This window comes from Carcharodon carcharias, chromosome 23 (assembly GCF_017639515.1).
Source record: "Carcharodon carcharias isolate sCarCar2 chromosome 23, sCarCar2.pri, whole genome shotgun sequence".
In the NCBI taxonomy this organism is placed as follows: Eukaryota; Metazoa; Chordata; class Chondrichthyes; order Lamniformes; family Lamnidae; genus Carcharodon; species Carcharodon carcharias.
In genome coordinates, this window is record NC_054489.1 from 19,675,576 (window position 1) to 19,696,339 (window position 20,764).

At 39.9% G+C, this 20,764-nt stretch overlaps 1 protein-coding gene across 3 annotated transcripts in view; it reads left to right on the forward strand.

The window, feature by feature from the left end:
• dhx8 (DEAH (Asp-Glu-Ala-His) box polypeptide 8) overlaps positions 1 to 20,764 on the forward strand; it is a 45,301-nt gene that overhangs the window by 2,918 nt on the left and 21,619 nt on the right. For all 3 annotated transcript variants that reach the window (XM_041173510.1, XM_041173511.1, XM_041173509.1), the window contains exons 3-15: positions 3,697 to 3,772; positions 3,974 to 4,059; positions 5,382 to 5,485; positions 10,300 to 10,629; positions 11,736 to 11,880; positions 12,096 to 12,299; positions 12,790 to 12,877; positions 14,062 to 14,159; positions 14,659 to 14,806; positions 15,536 to 15,717; positions 17,729 to 17,923; positions 19,337 to 19,522; positions 20,134 to 20,344. In XM_041173510.1, coding sequence (XP_041029444.1) covers positions 3,697 to 3,772; positions 3,974 to 4,059; positions 5,382 to 5,485; positions 10,300 to 10,629; positions 11,736 to 11,880; positions 12,096 to 12,299; positions 12,790 to 12,877; positions 14,062 to 14,159; positions 14,659 to 14,806; positions 15,536 to 15,717; positions 17,729 to 17,923; positions 19,337 to 19,522; positions 20,134 to 20,344 — 2,053 coding nt within the window. The remainder of the gene's footprint in view (positions 1 to 3,696; positions 3,773 to 3,973; positions 4,060 to 5,381; positions 5,486 to 10,299; positions 10,630 to 11,735; positions 11,881 to 12,095; positions 12,300 to 12,789; positions 12,878 to 14,061; positions 14,160 to 14,658; positions 14,807 to 15,535; positions 15,718 to 17,728; positions 17,924 to 19,336; positions 19,523 to 20,133; positions 20,345 to 20,764) is intronic.

Genomic DNA, 20,764 nt, shown 5'->3' on the forward strand with positions numbered 1-20,764 from the left:
TGACTGTGAAACTATCATCAATTGTAAAAACCCATCTGGTTCACTGATGCCCTTCGGGGAAGGAAATCTGCCGTCCTTACCTGGTCTGGCCTACATGTGACTCCAGACAACAATGTGGTTGACTCTTACCTGCACTCTGAAATGGTCTAGCAAGCCACTCAGTTCAAGGGAAATTAGGGATGGGCAACAAATGCTGGCCTTGCCAGCAACGTCCACATCCCATGAAAGAATGAAAAAAAAAGTAACCTGGCGGCTGAAGAAATCAGTCTATTTGTTGGCTCTCCTCTATCGCAGTATGCTACCTCTAACTAAGCTGCCTGAACGTAAGAGCAGTCTGAAATAGAGCCTTTTCAAGAGTTGAGCAGAAGGGGTCATTCCTAAATGGTTCTACCTCAGTGTTTTTATTAACTAGCTCATCGCATGCCATTTCTACTGCCTGCTGTTTTCATGACTGTAGAATCTTCTACATAAGTTCTTCTTTGCTCAAGTGTGTAATTTACACAACTGATATAAAGAAACATTTCTAAAACTGTGAATGGAAGAGATCAGAAATGCAAATAAAAAATGCTGGAAATATGCAGAAGGTCAGTTAGTATCTAAAACAACAAATACATGTTTTGGATAGAACTAGAGTACGAGCAAAGGAACTTGATCTAAGTTGTTAACCTGCTTGCTGACCTACATTATGGTTGTTGTGACAGGAAGGTGGACTTATTTCACTACTTTGCTTAGATTCCCAGCATCTGAAACACGTTACAGGATAAATTTGCAACATAGTGCTTCTTTGTTAAGTTTTGCACAATGGAGGCACGTACCAGAAGTGTAAACATAGAGGGAAGATGACCAGATTTGCAACCCCCAAGATTTTACATTAATGTTTGGAAAATTATGGGAGCTGGCTGGGCCCCTTGCCCAAATTCCTCATATGCATTCCCATTGCACAAAGCCTTCACATTAAGGATACCCTCCATCGTGTTGTGTGGCACTGCCAATGAGCTAAATGGGATAGATTTCAAACAAATCTACCATCTCAAGTATGGGCATCCATGAGGCGCTGTGGACCATCAGCAGCAGCAGAATTGTACTTGAACACAATCTGTAACCTTATGGCCTGGCATATCCCCCACTCTACCATTACCATCAAGCCAGCGGATCAACCCAGTTCAATGAAGAGTGCAGGAGGGTATGCCAGGAGCAGCACCAGCAAACCTAAAAATGAGATGCCAACGTGGTGAAGCTACAAAACAGGACTACTTGCATGCCAAACAGCAAAAGGAGCAAGTGATAGACAGAGCTAAAGGATCCCACAACCAACAGATCAGGTCAAAGCTCTTCAGTCCTGCCACATCCAATTGTGAATGGTGGTGGACTATTAAACAACTCACTGGAGGAGCAGGCTCCACAAATGTCCCCATCCGCAATGATGGAGGAGCCCAGCATATCGGTGCAAAAGATAAGGCTGAAGCATTTGCAACAATCTTCAGCCAGATGTGCAGAGTGGATGATCCATCTCAGCCTCCTCCGAAGGCCCCCAGCACCACACATGCCAGTCTTCCGCCAATTCGATTCACTCCACGTGATATCAAGAAACGACTGACGGCACTGGATACTGCAAAGGCTATGGGCCCTGACAATATTCTGGCAATAGTACTGAAGACTTGTGCTCCAGAACTTGCCGCGCCCCTAGCCAAGCTATTCCAGTACAGCTGCTACAACGGCATTGACCCAGCTATGTGGAAAATTGCCCAGGTATGTCCTGCACACAAAAAGCAGGACAAATCCAACCCAGCCAATTACCGCCCCATCCATCTACTCTCGAAGATCAGTAAAGTAATGGAAGGAGTCAGCAGCAGTGCTATCAAGCAGCACCTGATTAGCAATAACCTGCTCACTGGCGCCTAGTTCGGGTTCCGCCAGGGCCACTCAGCTTCTGACCTCATTACAGCCTTGGTTCAAACATGAACAAAAGAGCTGAATCCCAAAGTGAGAGTGACTGCCCTTGACATCAAGGCAGCATTTTACCGAGTGTGGCATCAAGGAGCCCTAGCAAAACTGGAGTCAGTGGGAATTAGGGGGAAACTCTCCACTGGTTGGAGTCATACCTAGCACAAAGGAAGATGGTTGTGGTAGTTGGAGGTCAGCCATCTCAACTCCAGGACATCACTGCAGGAGTTCCTCAGGGTAGTGTCCTCGGCCCAACTGTCTTCAGCTGCTTCATCAATGACCTTCCATCATAAGATCAGAAGTGAGGATGTTCACTGATGATTGCACAATGTTCAGCACCATTTGTGACTCCTCAGATACTGAAGCAGTCCATGTCCAAAAGCAGCAAGACCTGGACAATATCCAGGCTTGGGCTGACAAGTGGCAAATAACATTCATGCCACACATGTGCCAGGCAATGACCATCTCCAGTGATCAACAAGAAAGAATCCAACCATCACCTCCTGTTGTTCAATGGCATTGCCATCACTGAATCCCCCACTATCAACATCCTGGGGGTTACCATTGACCAGAAACTGAAATGGACTATCCATATAAATACTGTAGCCACAACAGCAGGTCAGAGGCTAGGAATCATGTGATGATTAAATCACCTGACTCCCCAAAGCCTGTCCACCATCTACAAGACACAAGTCAGGAGTGTGATGGTTTACTCCCCACTTGCCTGGATGAGTGCAGCTCCTACAACACTCAAGAAGCTTGATACCATCCAGGACAAAGCAGCCCACTTGATTGGCACCCCATCCACAAACATTCACTCCCTCCATCACTGACGCACAGTAGCAGCAGTGCATACCATCTACAAGGTGCACTGCAGAAATTCACCAAAGCTCCTTAGACAGCACCTTCCAAACCCACAACCACTACCATCTAGAAAGATAAGGGCAGCAGATAGATGGGAACACCACCACCTGGAAGTTCCCTTCCAAGGCACTCACCATCCTGACTTGGAAATATATCACCATTCCTTCACTGTCGCTGGGTCAAAATCCTTTTCAAAACTCCCTAACAGCACTGTGGGTATACCTACACCACATGGACTGCAGCGGTTCAAGAAGGCAGCTCACCACCATTTTCTCAAGGGCAACTAGGGATGGCCCAGCCAACTAAGCCCACATCCCATGAATGAATAAAAAAAAGCCCTCCACCGAAGCTGCTGACTCATAGGCCTAGATATTTGGCTGTGCAGCACCCTTTTTGGACACTAAGTGACTTCTTAAGCTTCCAATCTGGTGGGCAGGAAGTGCACTCTGATTATGAGCTAGAAGTATGCCATCCACCACATTGGTGAATGCCAGAAAATTAGCGTGCAGCTTCCAGGCCCAAAAAAGGCATTAGCCCCTTTGCATTTCAAATAAAGGACTCAATGTCTGTTCGAGGAACCCACTGCAAGACTTTGCAGTGTTTGCACATAATTCTTGTCAATCCTTTTATTAAAAAGAGGACACTCCTAATGTCAAAGTCGCTTAAAACAATTTACGAATTAAAGTTTCTTTTGCTCCGAAAACAAATTCCACATGTCCAGAAGCAGACGGAAATTTCTTTTTCCCACCTCCACATCTCCATATACGACCAGATGTACGGTTTAAACATTGTCATGCAAATTATAGGAATAAATGTTGTAGGTCTTTGCGAGTACCTCATTTTATTTTGTACTCTAAATTGTTTGCCCTGCTTTTTGCTGTTTTCTAGGACTCACTCATCAGCAATTTGTTACGTCTAATACAGACTATGCGACCTCCAGCCAAGCCATCGACTTCTAGCAAAGGTGAGAAATATGCCACCACCTGTTGTATCTGTGTAGCTGATTACGTTTTCATAGAATTTCAGAGCACACCAGAACATCCAGCCCACCATAGCTGCACTGGCTCTCTGAAAGAGCTGTCCGCTTAAGTGTTAGTTTCATTTTTATCCTTATTTATGTATTTATGTAAATCCTTACTGCTGTCTTTTAATATTTTTTGTGCAGCTGAAACAGTTAAACCAAGATCAGAAAAGGAGAAAATGAAGGATCTGTTCCCTGCCCTTTGTCTGCCTGATAACCCGCCTTCTAGGGTATGTTCTGCATTTACTTTGCTTCCCGTTGCCTTAATGGGAAATTTGATTGTTCCTATGGCTGATTTTTCTAACTCCTAAATGTCCTTTGACACTCAGTTGAGGATAACTTTGCTGAACAGGCTCACTTTCAGTCTTGCATTGAAATCAGAACAAGAAATGTTGGAAAGTAGCCAGTCAGTATCTGAAAGCGAAAGGACACATGAACCATTCAGGTATTCCCTTTCATCAGAACTAATCTCATCTGCAGCATTCAGTATTTCTTCTCATCTCTGCCCTTTGCACTGTACTGATCCACCCTCGAGTAACTCACCATGTGAACACCTTCTCACCTACTTTGAAGGGGTTGATTGAGTATCAACAATATAATGTGTGCCCATTATAATGCTTTCAAGTCATCTTTTTTGATTGAGGATATGCTTGGTTGCATTGGGTTTCTAAATGGCTTCTTTATCACATGAATGTAAGAAACAGGAGCAGGAGTAGACCACTTAACCCTTTCGCCATTCAATAAGATCGTGACTGCTACCTCAGTGCCATCTTCCTGAGCTCCACATCCCTTAATTCCCTTTGTATCCAAAAATCCATTGACCTGTGTCTTGAGTATACTCAATGACTGAATATCTCTCAGTACTCTGGTGTAGAGATTCAGTACCCTTCAAGTGAAGAAATTTCCCTGCATCTCAGTCCTAAATGGCTGATCCTTTATCCTGCACCTGTAACCACTAATTATAGACTCCCCCGCCAGTGGAAACAGCTCAAAACATTTGTAGGGTCAAGCCCTTTTAAGAATTTTAGATATTTCAATGAGATCACCTTTCATTCTTCTAATTTCTGACAAATATAGCTTTAGTTTACCTATTAAATTACTATCAACTCCATTAGGTGAAAGACTGCAGTAACACATGGTGCCCTTAGAGGCACCAAGCCTCCGAAATTCCACTACAAGTATATCAAAATATTTGTTGCTTTTCCCTGATTTGTATTGTCAAATGAAATAGCTTTCCATTATTTTTGACTGAACTTATTCAGTATTACTGCAGAAACTGGGTAGCTGTCTTGCTGGATATTCCTGAATCATTTAAGTACTGTATGTGCCCTTGACGAGAATCAGTACTCTCTATCATCTAACCCCTGACAACATCACAATGTACAGGCAACAAACCATTCTTCAGTCTTTGAATGGACTTGTTTCCATGTTTAACTCTTGTATTATTTTTCATAAAGCCATTTATGAGTTACTGTGTGGACATATCTCCAGAATGGCAATTGCTACTTGTTAATTGTCCTGATTGAAACCCGACCCAGTGTTTGTTTTGCAGACTTTGCTGGATGAAGATGATATGAAAGTAGCTGCAGATGCATTGAAGGAGCTTGAGGCCCTGATGCCTTCAAAGAATGATATTAAGAAGAGTAGCAAGCGCAGGTATGCAATGGACAGTTTCCTTTCGGTGTGATTTGGTAACTTCCCATCTTTAATAGATGAGTGGAAAAATACACGACCTGATCTGGTAATAGGATACACAGGCCAGTGCTGAGTGACCTGGTCTCAGCTGGGCAGCACTAGGGCTACTGCCTTTGGCCTTTGAATCCTGGGTTAAGGAAGGGGTAAAATCAGCCAGGGTTCCCACTTCAGATTCCTGTCCAGTGACTAAAGCTGAAAGGTGTGTGTTAGGTGAAAGCCAGACCGAGTTTCCTGTGATGCCCTCGATGCAAGAATACTCTGCTGATGCTAGATTCAGAGATGAATGGCTACTCAGTCAAGCTATGGGAAGCTTTTAATATCCATGGAACTATACCTCAACAAAGTCAACAGCATAATATGCATTGAGCTGGATGTCTGCCAGTAAATTTGGTGTGGAATAGGTTTAATCTGGGACTTGAGTTGCAATGATATTGAATTTTATATTTACATTTCAGCCCCAAGATTGGCATTCAGGTCTGAGGAGGATTCTGAATCCCACCAGGGTCAGGGAAAGCTGGCTGGGAAGGATCCTGTTATCCAAATGGGTCTTTTCAGCCAGGTATCGGCTTTTTGTTTCTGACAGTACAGGGAGGTACCTTCTTTATGACTCTTTTTTCAATTTCATCTTGTCCTCATCCTTCCAAGAAGATTGATCTCCTGTTAAACCAGTAGTTTGATAAAGCAGCTCTACTATTCGTAAATATATGAGAATGGTTTAAAGGATGTCACAAAATCTAGAATTTCATGAGTAGTCCTACCCTGTATGAACTACTGTTACATAAACTAGAGAAGGTGCATAGGAGAGCGTGCTCTTTCGATGTGATATCTCAACCTCTTGTTTCTTCAACATCAAGTATACCTTAATCAATGGAGCATGTTTAATTTGATCTTAAATTTTGATCATCCACTGAATGTCTGATTATTGAAATTGGAGAATATTTTGTATTTTATGGCTTATTGATTTTAATTGGTAATTATATTTTTTATAAAAGTATTAAATTGTGCAGTTAAAGAACCGTAATTTCACAAAGAATAATTGACTCTAAATTATTTGGGAAGGTTGCTTAAACTCATTAATAGAAATTTGTTCTTGTTCTTTTGAAAACAAAAACTATGTAGGTGTAGTAGGTTTTTGGTAGGATAAAAAGGTGATGGTTGAAGGCTCTGGCCTTGGGGATAACTAGACCGTACTGATATCAGGTTTTCTGATGAAACACAGTAATACATCAAGTCTAGCATTGAATTGATTGGCATCTACAGATTTTTACGAGAGGGATTTCTTCTTGATAGACTTTGTAACTTTTGTTGTGAGGGGAGAGAGAGTTACATGAGAAAAATGTTTCAGTAGGTTGCAATGCTGTGCATGCCACCCCCAATAATGACCAGAAGAGGGCATACTTACACTGTGACCTGGTTGAGAAAGCTTATGATCGGTTCTGTACTTTTAAATTGACAAGATGTGAGCCTGAATTATGTAATCTGCTTCACAGAATTTCAGGGACATATCACAAGAAGCTGTTGAAAATACAATGGGTCAAAAGGACTCTAGCAAAATTGTGTAGGAAATATTGCTGTCATTTGATCTATATACCTATATTGCAAATGTGTAGAAAAGAACTCAGTTACCATCTTCCTATAAATCTTTGCCCATGAAAAATTGAACCCTTGGGAGGATGAGAAGGCAGAGTTCCAATTGCCTCTTTCATTTGGAATGGGAGCTTCAAGTAGGTGGGGAATAACAAGTTTATTGTTGACGTTGCCTTGCAACAGATAATGGAGCATAAGAAATGAGTAACATCAGATTACTTTACAATGTGACAGAAATTTCAAAGCATAATTTTAGCTGAAGTTTATGATGTGTGCTGTTTCTAATAAGTTTTTCTTAACTTCATTATTGGTGTTTTGATTATTGGTTTGGTCCGCTTTCCCCTTTAAGTTATTGCACTGAAAGCAATAAAACCTTTTGTGTTAATGCAATTTTGTATTTTGGGTTTGTTATAGCATAGAAAATGTTGTTAAGTCTATATAGTGCATAACCACATCTCTAATAAACATCACAAAGTGCTTCACATACAATAAATTACTTTGAATTAAGTCACTGTTTCGTAGGTGAACGCAACAGCCATCCTGTGCATTGTAATATCCTAGTTATTAAATTCGTAGTGCCTCATGAATACTAAATTCAAAATAAAACTATCAAAAATGACAAAATATCCTTAATTAAAACCTGTGCCTCTAGATGTTGTCCAGGTGAAGGTAAATGTCTTGAATTTTTGTTTCCACTTTCCTTTTACAGATTTGAAATTGGTAAGCTGTGGTATATTTATGTGAAGAAGGAAGAGTTGCTGTGTTTTCCCCTACACAAGTAGTTTAATGGTGTATGATGGTGTAACTTCTCTGACCATATGATGCTTTCTGTATGACCTTAAAGTAAAAGTGTAAAATTTTGAGCAGAAGAACATTGGTTTATATCTCACCTGTTCTTTTCAATCATTCCATCAGTTTCCTTACTATAATTCCAGAACTGTACATCTGTTTACCTTTCCTAAGGGGAATTTATCCAATTCTTCTTGAAAATCTACCACTGATCAGTCTCTTAGCAAAAACAATGCCGTTAAATTTGCTATTTTCTTTTGATATCTCTAACTTTGATATCCTGCTCTTTGAGTCTTGTGCTTGACAGAAAAGTTATGCTGGATCCAAATTCTTCATATTGTGATAGTCTTAAAGATTGTTATCGAGCTGTCCCTTTATTCCTTCTTCTGCACTTCTTCCAAAGACTAAAGTTGTAAGCTGGACAGCCTTGCTCCATAGCTCAGCTCTCTAAATTCAGAAATTAGCATTGTAACCTTATGAGGACTCCTGCCAACAATTTTCCTAAATATGAACCAATCCAGATTAAAACAAAATCAAAATACTGTGGATGCTACATATACTCAGCAGTTCAGGTAATATCTGTGGAGAGGGAAACAGAGTTAACGTTGCAGGTTGGTGGCCTTTCACCATCGTACTCCAGAGTGGCCAGAAGGTCAGATACAACCTTGACACAATTTCCTTCCACTTATGTTGCACCTTAGTTGTACATTCCATAACTTTGTTTGCTTTATCACCTGTGAGGTGAGTGTGACTGCCCTTTCCATCAAGGCAGCATTTGACCGAGTGTGGCATCAAGGAGCTCTTGCTAAACTGGAGTCAGTGGGAATCGGGAAAGCACTCTACTGGTTGAATTAGTACTTAGCACAAAGGAAGATGGTTGTGGTTGTTGGAGGTCAATCATCTCAGCTCCAGGATATCACTGCAGGAGTCCCTCAGGGTAGTGTCCCAGCCATCTTCAGTTGCTTCAACAATGACCTTCCTTCCATTGTAAGGTCAGAAGTGGGGATGTTCCCTGATGATTGCACAATATTCAGCACCATTCGCGAGTCCTCAAATACTGAAGCAATCCATGTCCAAATGCAGCTAGACCTGGACAATATCCAGGCTTGGGCCGACATTTGGCAAGTAATATTCACACCACACAAGTGCCAGGCAATGACCATCTCCAACAAGAGTGAATCTAACCATTGCCCCTCGACATTCAATGGCAAAACTATCACTGAATCCCCCACTATCAACATGCTGGGGCTACCATTGATCTGAAACTGAACTGGACTAGCCAACAGCAGGTCAGACGCTAGGGATCCTGCAGCAAGTAACACACCTCTTGACTCCCCAGAGCTTGTCCACCATCTACAAGGCACAAGTCAGGAGTGTGATGGAATATTCTCCACTTTCCTGGATGAGTGCATCTCCCACAACACTCAAGAAGCTTGACACCATCCAGGACAAAGCCGTCCACTTGGTTGGCATCCCATCCACAAACATTCACTCCCTCCACCACTGACGCACAGTAGCAGCAGTGTGTACCATCTACAAGATGCACTGCAGGAACTCACCAAATCTCCTTAGACAGCACCTTCCAAATCCATGACCACTATCACCTTGTAGGACAAGGGCAGCAGATAGATGGGAACACCACTACCTGGAAGTTCCCCTCCAAGCCGCTCACCATCTTGACTTGGAACCATATCACCCTTCCTTCACTGTTGCTAGGTCAAAGTCCTGGAACTCCTCCCTAACAGCACTCTGGGTGCACCTACACCACATGGACTGCAGCAGGTCAAGAAGGCAGCTCATCACCACCACCTCAAGGGCAATCAGGGATGGGCAAGCCAGCAATGCGCACACCCCATGAATTAACTAAAAAAAAATACTGAACTAATGGCTTTCATCACCTTTTCAGCAACCTTTCTCCCCCCTCACCACCCCCACCCCTCCAACCCCTAAGATCTCTTTCATCCTCTGTTGGCCTCAGACTTGCTGCCTTTCAAGTCTGTTGTGTGGCACTGTATCAAGTGCCTGTTAGAAGTCCACATAAAACACATCAACTGCATTACCCTCATCAACTCTCTTCCTTACCTCATCAAATAACTCCAGCAAGTTACTTGAACGCCAATTGTTCTGAACAAACCCACTATGGCTTTCCTTAATTAATTCATATTGCCCAAGTGACAATTGTTTCTAAAAGCTTCCCTCCCAATGAGGCTAATCCGACTGACATGAAGTTACTGGTAGTGGGAATAAAGTCCCTGGAATCTATTGAGATACTGAAATTAGGGAGCGTTAATATTTTTCTGGCCTGTCTCATCTGTATATCTCATGATACTGATGTCAACATTTTTATGATTTATTTAAACCGCTGCAATTTTCAAAGCAAATTATTCTTTTTCCTAAAGCTCCAATGAAAAGGGAAAGAGAAAGAAAAGGAGCCGTAGTCGCAGCCGAGACCGAGACCGAGACCGGAAACGGCATCGCAGGTCAAGGTCCAGGTCGCACTCCAGAGACCGCAACAAAAGTAAATCCAGCAGGCGGTCCAGAAGCAGGAGTCGGAGTCCAAGCAGGGATCATAAAGATCGAGTCAGAATCACTGAAAAAAGTTGTGAGAAGAGGAAAGAGAGACACATAGACAGGCCCCCACCAGAGGAACCATCAGTGGGCGAGATCTACAATGGCAAGGTCACCAGTATCATGCAGTTTGGATGCTTTGTACAGCTAGAAGGTCTGAGGTACAGTACATCACAAAATAAAAAGTGCACAGTGTAGGAAATGGTGGGGGCATTCTGAAGGAATTCAACAGGTTGCAAAATGTATTGATGTATAAACTCCAGTAAAGAGTATTATATTACTAAAACAGCTCTCAAACCTTTTTTTGCACTAGATTCTTGCATTTGAGCAAAGCTTTCCTTAAGTATTTTAATTCTAATTTTTGTCCAAGTAGTTTGTAAAACTCACTTGGTATATGGAGCTTTTGCTCCATAAGCTATTGACGTTTCCCTGCCACATATACTGCTGAAATGACACTTTAAGCGTTCTGGCAGGCTTAAGGAACTATCCGATGCACTCAAACCAAAAAGCTTAATCTTCCATTCCAAAATTATAATCAAACTGCTTTTATCTGTTAGTCCACATAGGTCATAAATACATTTTTGAAAATGAGTATTAGGACCGTTCAGGCTACATAGATATGTCTGAAGTTAATAAGATCAAAGAAATTGGTTCTGTAATGCTGAGATGCTTTCAAAAGTGTTTGATTGTTCCAATTCATTAAACGGACATGATTTTAGAATGGACAATACTAGTTTGAGACTGGACAACTTTTTCAACCTTTTGAGGTATTTCTATTTTAATTGGGGCATTGGTCAGAGTTTCATGCTTGAAGTACAGAACAAAACTGTGGAAGTGTGAAGCATCTTCCTTGTCCTTAATTAAAATAAATATGTTGTAATCATTACCCGGGATTGGTGTTGTCCTTGATTCCCATGTGTCTTGAAGCTTGATTTTAGAAGTTTTAAAAATCTTTGAATATAGTTAAATGTACTTATTGCCTCTAAATATGGATAAGTTTTTTGAAAATATTTAACTGCAAAGCTAAAACCTGCCTATTGATTATTTTTATCTCTGTTGTGTTTTTCTTGGATGTTTCAGATATCAGCCATTTCCCAGGTGTGTCTCCGAATCCGTTAAAGTAACTGGCTTAAAAAACACTTAATGTAGATTTTCCATTTCTATTTCAAAATGCTTCATTCACTATGTAAAAGGAATTGTGTGTGAATGTTTTCACTCTCAGTTTACCAATAAACGAATGCTTTTTCGTTTCCTCTTTATTTCTTAGAAAACGTTGGGAGGGCTTGGTACACATCTCTGAGCTCAGGCGAGAGGGGCGTGTAGCCAATGTTGCTGACGTTGTTAGCAAAGGTCAAAGAGTTAAGATCAAGGTGTTATCATTCACTGGGTCCAAAACAAGCTTAAGCATGAAGGTAATTATAAAGAGTGTGAATTTAGATTGAATTTTAGATTGCAGTTGTTCAAAGTAAAATTTAAACTTCGTGGTCCAAACTGGTTAAGGCTCGATAATGGGGTCAGATTGAAACAAACAGCAAAGCCTTTTATTTTGAGCTTGGGGTCAGTTGGATCAATTTTTGCTGGGTTCGCTCTGAACTAAAATTGTTCCTGCTTTAACATTCTACCTTAGGATGTAGATCAAGAGACTGGAGAGGATCTAAACCCAAACCGGCGCCGAAACGTTGGCGGAGAAAACAACGAGGAAACTACCATGAGGAACCCTGACAGACCCAGCAATCTATCATTGGTGAACACCCCTGAGGTTGAGGACGATGTACTGGAACGTAAACGGCTCACAAAAATCTCCGATCCTGAGAAGTGGGAGATCAAACAGGTGGGGGCCAGTTAACACAGATTAATCTACCAGAGTAAAAACTGAAAATGCTGAACAGCATAAAGCATATCAATGGTCATCTGTAGAGAAAAGACAGGTTGCTGTTTCAGATGAAACGGAATCAGAGGCACTGTTCTCCTATTGTTTAATCATTTAGTTGCCGATTTGTGCATTGCTGTATCCCCCAGAGCTCCATTGTTCTCCTTTTTTCTCTCAATTGCCAAATGTTAAGCGTAATGCAAACTGGAGAATTTTTAATACAGTTTTCTGAAACTAATACTGGTGTGGTACTTCAAGAGAAGGTTACATTTACAAGAGCAAAACTGTGGTAAAATTCCTGTACTAGTGGTTTTCTGCCACTAGGTAGCACTAATTCATCACATGCATCAGGGTTGATCAGTTGATTGTATTTTTCAACGAATGCACAATACATTTGAAAGTTAAGTAGAGCGCTTTAATTTATTTTTTGTATATATGATTAAAATTTCAGATGATTGCAGCAAATGTTATCTCAAAAGAAGAGTATCCTGACTTTGATGAAGAAACAGGCATCCTTCCTAAAGTTGATGACGAAGAAGGTATGACTAATCTTGTGTTCTTTTTTTCTACTGAGCACCTTGATTAAAAAAATATGCTAGCAGCTAAGTTACAGCTGTGTATTTGCTTACTTTATGCTTAGGTTTTCATCGTTCCACCACTATCTTCAAATGGCTGGCCCCTAAGCTCTGGAATTCCTGACTTAAACCTCTCTGACTCTCTATCTCTCTCTTCTCTTTTAGGATGTTCCTTAATAGTTATCTCTTGAGATCACCCAGCCCTAATATCTTCATATGATGCTTGGCCTCAAACTTTGTTTGGTAACACTCTTTGGTGAAATGTCTTGGGGTGTTTTACTGTGTTAAAGGCATTTTATGCGTAAACATTGTTAGTTATCACAGAATTTTAACGGCACAGAAGGAGGCCATTCGGCCCATCGTGTCTGCACTGGCTCTCCAAATGAGCATTACGACCTAGTGCCATCGCCCTGCCTTTTCCCCGTACACCCTGCACATTGTTTCTATTATCCCTGCACATTGTTTCTATAGTTATGTTGTTTGTTTTTCACTAATATGAAAATCGTTGTTACATTTGCCCTTTTCTTTCGACCTTTTAAAAACTCATCACTTTTAAATTGTTCAACGGCACGAAACACGTCAGTATACACAAAGCTGCCAGCATTGTATAAATTAAACCAAAACCAATCCATTTTGACCCACAAATGTTGGTTTATTGAGTTTTCACACATCTGCTTTATGCCATGCAAAGGTGGCTGATGAAGTGCGTGAAGGGAGAGGCCGATAATATACTTGATCCCAGTGGTATCCAGACACTGGATTAATTCAGTAAAAATCACAACCTTCTGTCTGTAGAATCATAAAGGCAGCTCTCTGTAAGAGCTACTCAGCTAGTGCCTTTCCCCCCAGTCCAAAGTTTTCCTCTTTAGATGCTTGTCGAATTCCCCTTTGAAGCTATGATTGAACCTGCCTCCATCACGCTCCCAGGCAGTGCATTCCAGATCCTAATCACTTGCTGCATATAAAAAATAAAGATTTTCCTTTTTTTTTGTACTTTTCTATGTATTATGAATTGGTTCAGAGCAGTCAATTTATCAAGCTAAGATGCTGGACATTTGTGTAACAGTAAAAATCAAATATGAAATATTCAATAATATTTTATATGCAGCCTGTTGAGTTATTGATTCTTGTTGTCAACTGTCTTGCAGATGAGGACCTTGAGATAGAGCTAGTGGAAGAAGAGCCTCCATTCCTCAGGGGACATACCAAGCAGAGCATGGACATGAGCCCTGTTAAAATAGTAAAGGTATGTAAAACAGTTAATGAATCCAGAATCTCCGTTGATGTCTCTTTGGCATTTTTCTATGCTGAATTTGTGAAACATATTTTAAATCTGTGTTCCACTTGAAGCATGTTTGCTGCTTGCTTTTAATGGGGGTGTTAAATTTACCAAATTAGAAATTAATCTGCAATTCATCTTTGAGCCAGAAACGCCCACACATTATACATTACTCATTGTAATTATTCAGTAAAGGCAACTTTTTGAGTTTGTTTGTCGGGGAGTGGATATATCTGTGCAATGAAGCTTTGAACTCCTTTGGATCCTGAAGGTACAGGCACTAAATCAAAAACTAGTGAGACAGTCAGAGAGTGAGACCAAAGCTGCTTCCTGAGGCATATTTGCTGACTTAGCTTTTGTGTTAAATTAAAGCCTTTGAAAAGTTTCAGTACCCAATTATTTGGTACCATGTTTTCAAAACATTGCTCTTGAACTGCTAAAATGTTGGTTTATGCTTTGATTTTAGAATCCTGATGGCTCACTATCCCAGGCTGCCATGATGCAAAGCGCTCTGGCTAAAGAAAGGCGGGAGATGAAACAAGCACAGCGAGAGGCAGAAATGGATTCAATCCCAATGGGACTCAATAAACACTGGGTTGATCCACTACCTGATGGTATGTTAATGGCTGAAGTATTTTCTTTATGCTGAGGATGGGGAAGGAAAGGTATTGATTGCAAATAGTTTCTTGTTTCTGCTGATCTTGTTTTTCAGAAATTCGTATTGTAATTTTTAATGCTTTTCTAGTTTAAAGTTGCTAATTTGAAGAATTATTAAAAATATTGTAGCTTTCTTCTTTTCGCCTTTTGTGTGAACCTTCTGCTTTTGCAAGCATTATTGTTAGGGGATGGAACACTTTCTATTTTGACACTGAATATCAAACAGTCACAGGCCTGATATGGCAGAGATAGAAGCAGAGCAAAGCTCTGATACTTGGTCCTAACAATGTGTCTAAGACCTGAACACCTCTCCCCATTGTCTGAGTGCCATGTTTGTCACAGCAGCCACCTTGTAGTCTTTTTGAATGAAATGATCAGTTTTTTCAAGTTAATGGCAGTTTTGTATTGTGGCAAAACTAGGAACTGGCTGTACTGTTTTCAACTTAGACCATTATGGCCTGTAAACAGAGCAGAGATTTAGCTCATTAGTCTATCTAGATTTGAGCTCTGACCTTTAGTGTAGAGAAAAGTGCCACGCTCATTGCACCTTTTCGTTCTCTTCTCCTTATCCCAAATAAGATATTTTTAAGCCTGAGTGCAGTAAATTATCATGTTTGTTACACCAAATGCAGAAAGCACCTGAAAGACTGTGGGGCAGTTCAAAACCATGTGGCTTTATTTTCTAGTTGATGGGCGACAGATTGCAGCAAACATGAGGGGCATAGGAATGATGCCCCAAGACATACCTGAGTGGAAGAAGCATGCCTTTGGAGGAAACAAGGCATCCTATGGTCGTAAAACTCAAATGTCTATTCTTGAGCAGAGAGAGAGCCTACCCATCTATAGACTTAAAGAACAGCTGGTTCAGGTAAGAGAAATTGCATTTAATTGATATCTAGGCATGCTAAACCTTTTGATCATATTCTATAGATTTATTTTTCCACAAGTTTCTCTTTCATCACACTTTGTAATATATAAAATACCTGTGATCAGTTATAAAAGAAATTCCGTGTAAACTATTCCACAGATGCTGTAGGTGCAGGCTAGGGCTATTAGATAGTGTTATAGCTCCAAGCTATCTTGTACCACATTGAGCTCTGATACAGTGAGCAGCACCATCTATTAGATCCATTAAAATATATATCATTTTTTTTCAAGAATAGTCATTCCTAATAGAATTGAAATGATGTAACAGCATTGAGATTAAATTTATAGTACACTGAAGGAAGGGCAGAAATATCAATGGCCCTGGTCTTCTGTTCCCAGAGGGACATACCCCGTAAAATGTGCTGGGATCCCCTCGGAAGTCCCCATGCAAGGACTGCACGGAAATTGCCTGGGAACTTTAAACTTCCATTGGGCAATTGCCCTGCATCTGGAATCCTCTGAAAGTCCAATTTAAAGTCAGAGACTTTGGATGCTTCCGACTCACTTTGCAGACTAGTTACCCAGGACAAGTTAGAAGGATTAAAACCAGTTGTAACTCCTGGGTAACTGAAGTACTGACTGCCACCCAATCTGGGAAATTTTAACTGTTTTGGCAATTATTCTGTTTTTTTCTTTCTCTAGCCCACTTCCCTTTTATTGAAGTATTTAGTAACCTAATGGATGCAATTGCTTGGCTGAGAGGACAGTATATATCTTCTTGCTAGTTATCTGTTTACGCTGCTGTTTGACCAGCACCATGAGGTGCAAATATCCTCTCCTCCTGGTAGTAGGAAGTCCCTATATGAGGCATCTTGGGTGTGAACTTGCAAATTGTACTATCGTGCTAATGTTAATTATCACAGTGCAGTGTATAGCCTGGCAGCCTAAAGCATTGTATTCATTGCGTTGTAGCATTAATCTGTTTAATCTCTTGGAATTAAGAAGTTACAGATTATGTTAGCTAGAATCATAACTGTTGATGTATTTAGTATTTGGTATTGGTAACAAGCTGTGACTATGCAGTTAGGACAGTTTGATTAAGGTTCCTTTGGTCTAATAAGGTAAAGAATGTTGTGAATTTGTACAAAGGGTTTTACTGGGGCATGGACCAAATTTACCATGGAGCTGGACATTTTCTATCCAGTAATACCTGCAAAAATTTTATTCTGAAATGTTTCAATTGTGAAGTCGAGCTCAAGGAACATTCAAAGATTTCCAATGCTTTGTAAACTTGGTATTTTGAAAACAATAATCTTGACTTTCAGGATATTTGGAAAAAAAATCTTGATTTTATTAATGTTGTAAACAATTAAAATCTAATGGGAAACTCCAGTCAAGTATTTAAAGGCAAATCTTATCCTTTCTTGGGCTTCTGAATAAGTATAATACTTCACTGTACGAACGACACGCTTCATGTAGAAATAATCAGTTGTTTGATTAAGTGTGATTTAGAGATAAAGTAGTGTTAGAGTTGGTGTTGACCATAATTTTTAATTTGATTTTAAAACTATTGCACTAAATCTTTGTTATAAAAACAGAAAATACTGTAAATACTCAGCAGGCTAGGCAGAAAGAAACAGAGCCAACTTTTTAGGCTAGTGCCTTTCGTTAGAACTGGTTAAATTCTTGCATCAGTTGTCACAGAATGATGCCGTGCTGTAAATAATAACTTGCATTTTGAAGTCAACGTTCTCATTTTAAGTGAGCATTTACTATTTCAGATGTACTAGTAAAAGTAATAAGCTGGGATCCTTATGAACTGCCTTCAGGCACACTTTGCAACCTAATCCCTTGTCATTTTCCACTTTTCCTTTTGTAGATTGTTACAGCTTTATTGCAATGCTTTTCAAAAATGAAATTACAATTACTAGCAATTGAACACAACCTTAATGTCCCTGCCTTGCCTTTTTGAAAATTAATTTCTGGTAATGAAATGGTTTCCTTTCTTGTAGGCTGTGCATGACAACCAAGTTCTGATTGTCATCGGAGAAACTGGTTCTGGTAAGACTACACAGATCACTCAGTACTTGGCAGAAGCAGGGTACACAACCCGTGGGAAAATTGGGTGTACGCAGCCAAGACGTGTGGCTGCAATGTCAGTTGCTAAGAGAGTGTCAGAAGAGTATGGTTGCTGTTTAGGTCAAGAGGTAAGCTGAAATTCCCTGGTTGTTTTATATTATTTCCGCTGTAAATCTTATTTTTTGATAGTTAAACATTGTTCTCAATTTAAGGTTTTTTCACCAGTAAGCTGTTGAAATTAATTAATCATGTTTCAGATTTAATGGCAGAATAGTATTCTAAAGTAAATGCTCTTGTCCAGATTAATGCTAGTATCTCGTTTTTAAGAACAATTTTAAAGGGTTGTCATATGCTGCTGTTCATGCTGACAATAGATTTAAGTTGTTAGCTTAAGCAATAGTATGTAGCAATCTTTTAAATGATTTTTAAAATCTATATGCTACCATTTATTTAGGACCTTAAAGCATGGTGTGAGAAAAGTCCATTTTCCCCTTTGTTTCATATCTTCACACAATTTTCTCCTTTTGGGGAATAATGGAAAAGTGTTGGAAAGATTAGCAGGCTGATTACTAATCTGTCATGAACGCTCCTTCCATGGCCAGCAAGTGCCGGAGTGGGATTTGAATCTAGAGCTTCTGGCTCAGTGGCAGGGGTGTGACTGACTGAGCCACAAGACCTAATTTTCCCCTCAGAAATCATGTATAATCTTTCCAAACTATAATTTATGCTCCTGAGCTAAGATTCAAATTCAGTTTTGTAAGTTTCTTCTGATAACTGGAGTGTGTTGACTGTGGCCCAAGATCCCCAAACTCTGGAAAACCCAGCCCTTGAAAATCAGTGCCATATGTGCATATATTTCTTAATAACTTTTTTTCCAATTTTGAACTTTGTGTGCCTGGAAACCTAGGGTGAGCCATTTCAATAGCTTTGTTATTTCATTCTAAATCTCACTCTTTTAGTATCTATAGTTTGAAGCCTGTATAGGAACTTTATAGGAACATATTAAATATGTTCCTGAAGGACCATGATGTGCATACAACTCACATAGACAAAAAGTATTCAGAAGCACTCCTATGATAACACACAGTATTTATTACCTTATATGCCCTGTACCTTCTACAGTATATTGTAAAGCTCTTCCAAAATGGAGTGGTTCAGTTGATATACAATCTGCAAGAAAAGGCTGAATCATGAGAATGCTTCAATCTTGTAATGTGTTCTAGCAAAGCTACACAATGTGACCTCCTTTGAGTATATGAACAGTGTGCTGCATTTAATGCTGTAGATCAGGTTACTGTGATATTTCTCCACTACAGCTCCTCTTTCCAATCATTTTTCAGCCACTATTTTTTTCTGTTTTCATGCCTCAAGGTTGCTGAAACATGAGAGATTGTTCTACAATTTATAGGTGTATTTTATAATGTCTAACTGCCCAGATGACTTTGAACTGTGTGTGAAAGGATTGGGTGATGATCGGAGCAGGTGTGTTACTAGAATTGTGAGAGAGCATTCCTATTCACTCTTTTTGCTGAACATTGTAGGTTGGCTACACCATTCGATTTGAGGATTGCACCAGCCCAGAGACTGTGATAAAGTACATGACTGATGGTATGTTGCTGAGAGAGTGCCTAATAGATCCTGACCTGTCTCCTTATGCTATCATCATGTTGGATGAGGCCCATGAGAGGACTATCCACACTGATGTCCTGTTTGGACTTCTGAAAAAGGTAAGCTGTCATTGAATATTTTTTTCTTTGTTGCAAAGCCATTAAAACGTTGAGCAATGGCACATCAAAAGAACTCAAATTGAATCAGCCCCATGTTGAACCAATTTGTGTGCATATTGTATTTCACCCTGGTGTTAGTTTTGATTACTGGACACAAAAGGCAACATTTAGTACGTGACATGCAGAATAATGGCCAGCAGAAATGACTTAAATAACTAATCTAATCAAGGAGTTCAGACGACATTCTAAATTCTTTGAATGAAGTTTGATTTTATGATCCTTCTCTAAACCTTGATCAGATTACAATCTTGAACTCGGTCAGTTATCTATTTCAAATGTACAAGCATTTAATAGCTCAGTATATTCTCGGTTCATCCTTGTATTGCTAAATTATGCCCATTAGATTAGTGGTGCTGCAATAAGAATTTTTCAATTTTTTTTTCAATGTTTTATCCTGTGGAAGCACTTTTTTCTATAGTTAGCAGTTTTGACTCCTGTACCTATGATTCAAAGCAATGAATAATCCTGTCTGTTACATATATTTCATTAGAACAGTGCCGTGAAGAAAAGGTTTCACCCTTTTAACTCATATGCTTATTTTTCCTTTCTAGACTGTTAAAAAACGTCCTGATATGAAATTGATTGTAACATCAGCCACACTGGATGCAGTTAAGTTCTCCCAGTATTTCTATGAGGCACCTATCTTCACGATCCCTGGCCGAACATACCCTGTGGAAGTGCTTTATACTAAGGAACCTGAAACCGATTATCTAGACGCTAGTCTAATTACAGTGATGCAGATCCATTTAACAGAGCCACCAGGTATATCCCGTTACTCAGTACTCAGACTGCTGACTAATTATCTTACTTCTGACCTATCATTCTCACAAAAGCAATTGCTATTTTTATTTTAAAGTTTTCTATTTCTGATCTTCAATGTCATTATCTCCTAGTAGCTTGAATAAAATGTTCATGATGCAAGCGACTTAAGAATTGAGCTACTCATTTATAACCTCAAGGACAAAACTATTTGATATTTGCTTGGCTTTAAGAGTGAAACAAACAGTAAGGCTATCAGATGCTCAGCATTGTTAAACAGTAAATTAGCCAACAATTTCCAACTGTATGTGCGCAGTGAAACAGAGAAGTAAGAAAGTTGCTGTCTGAGCCGCCCTATACTGCAGAAGCTTCATTACGCCAGTATCTCACCAGGAGACTTGATGTTCAGAAACATGGAAGGGT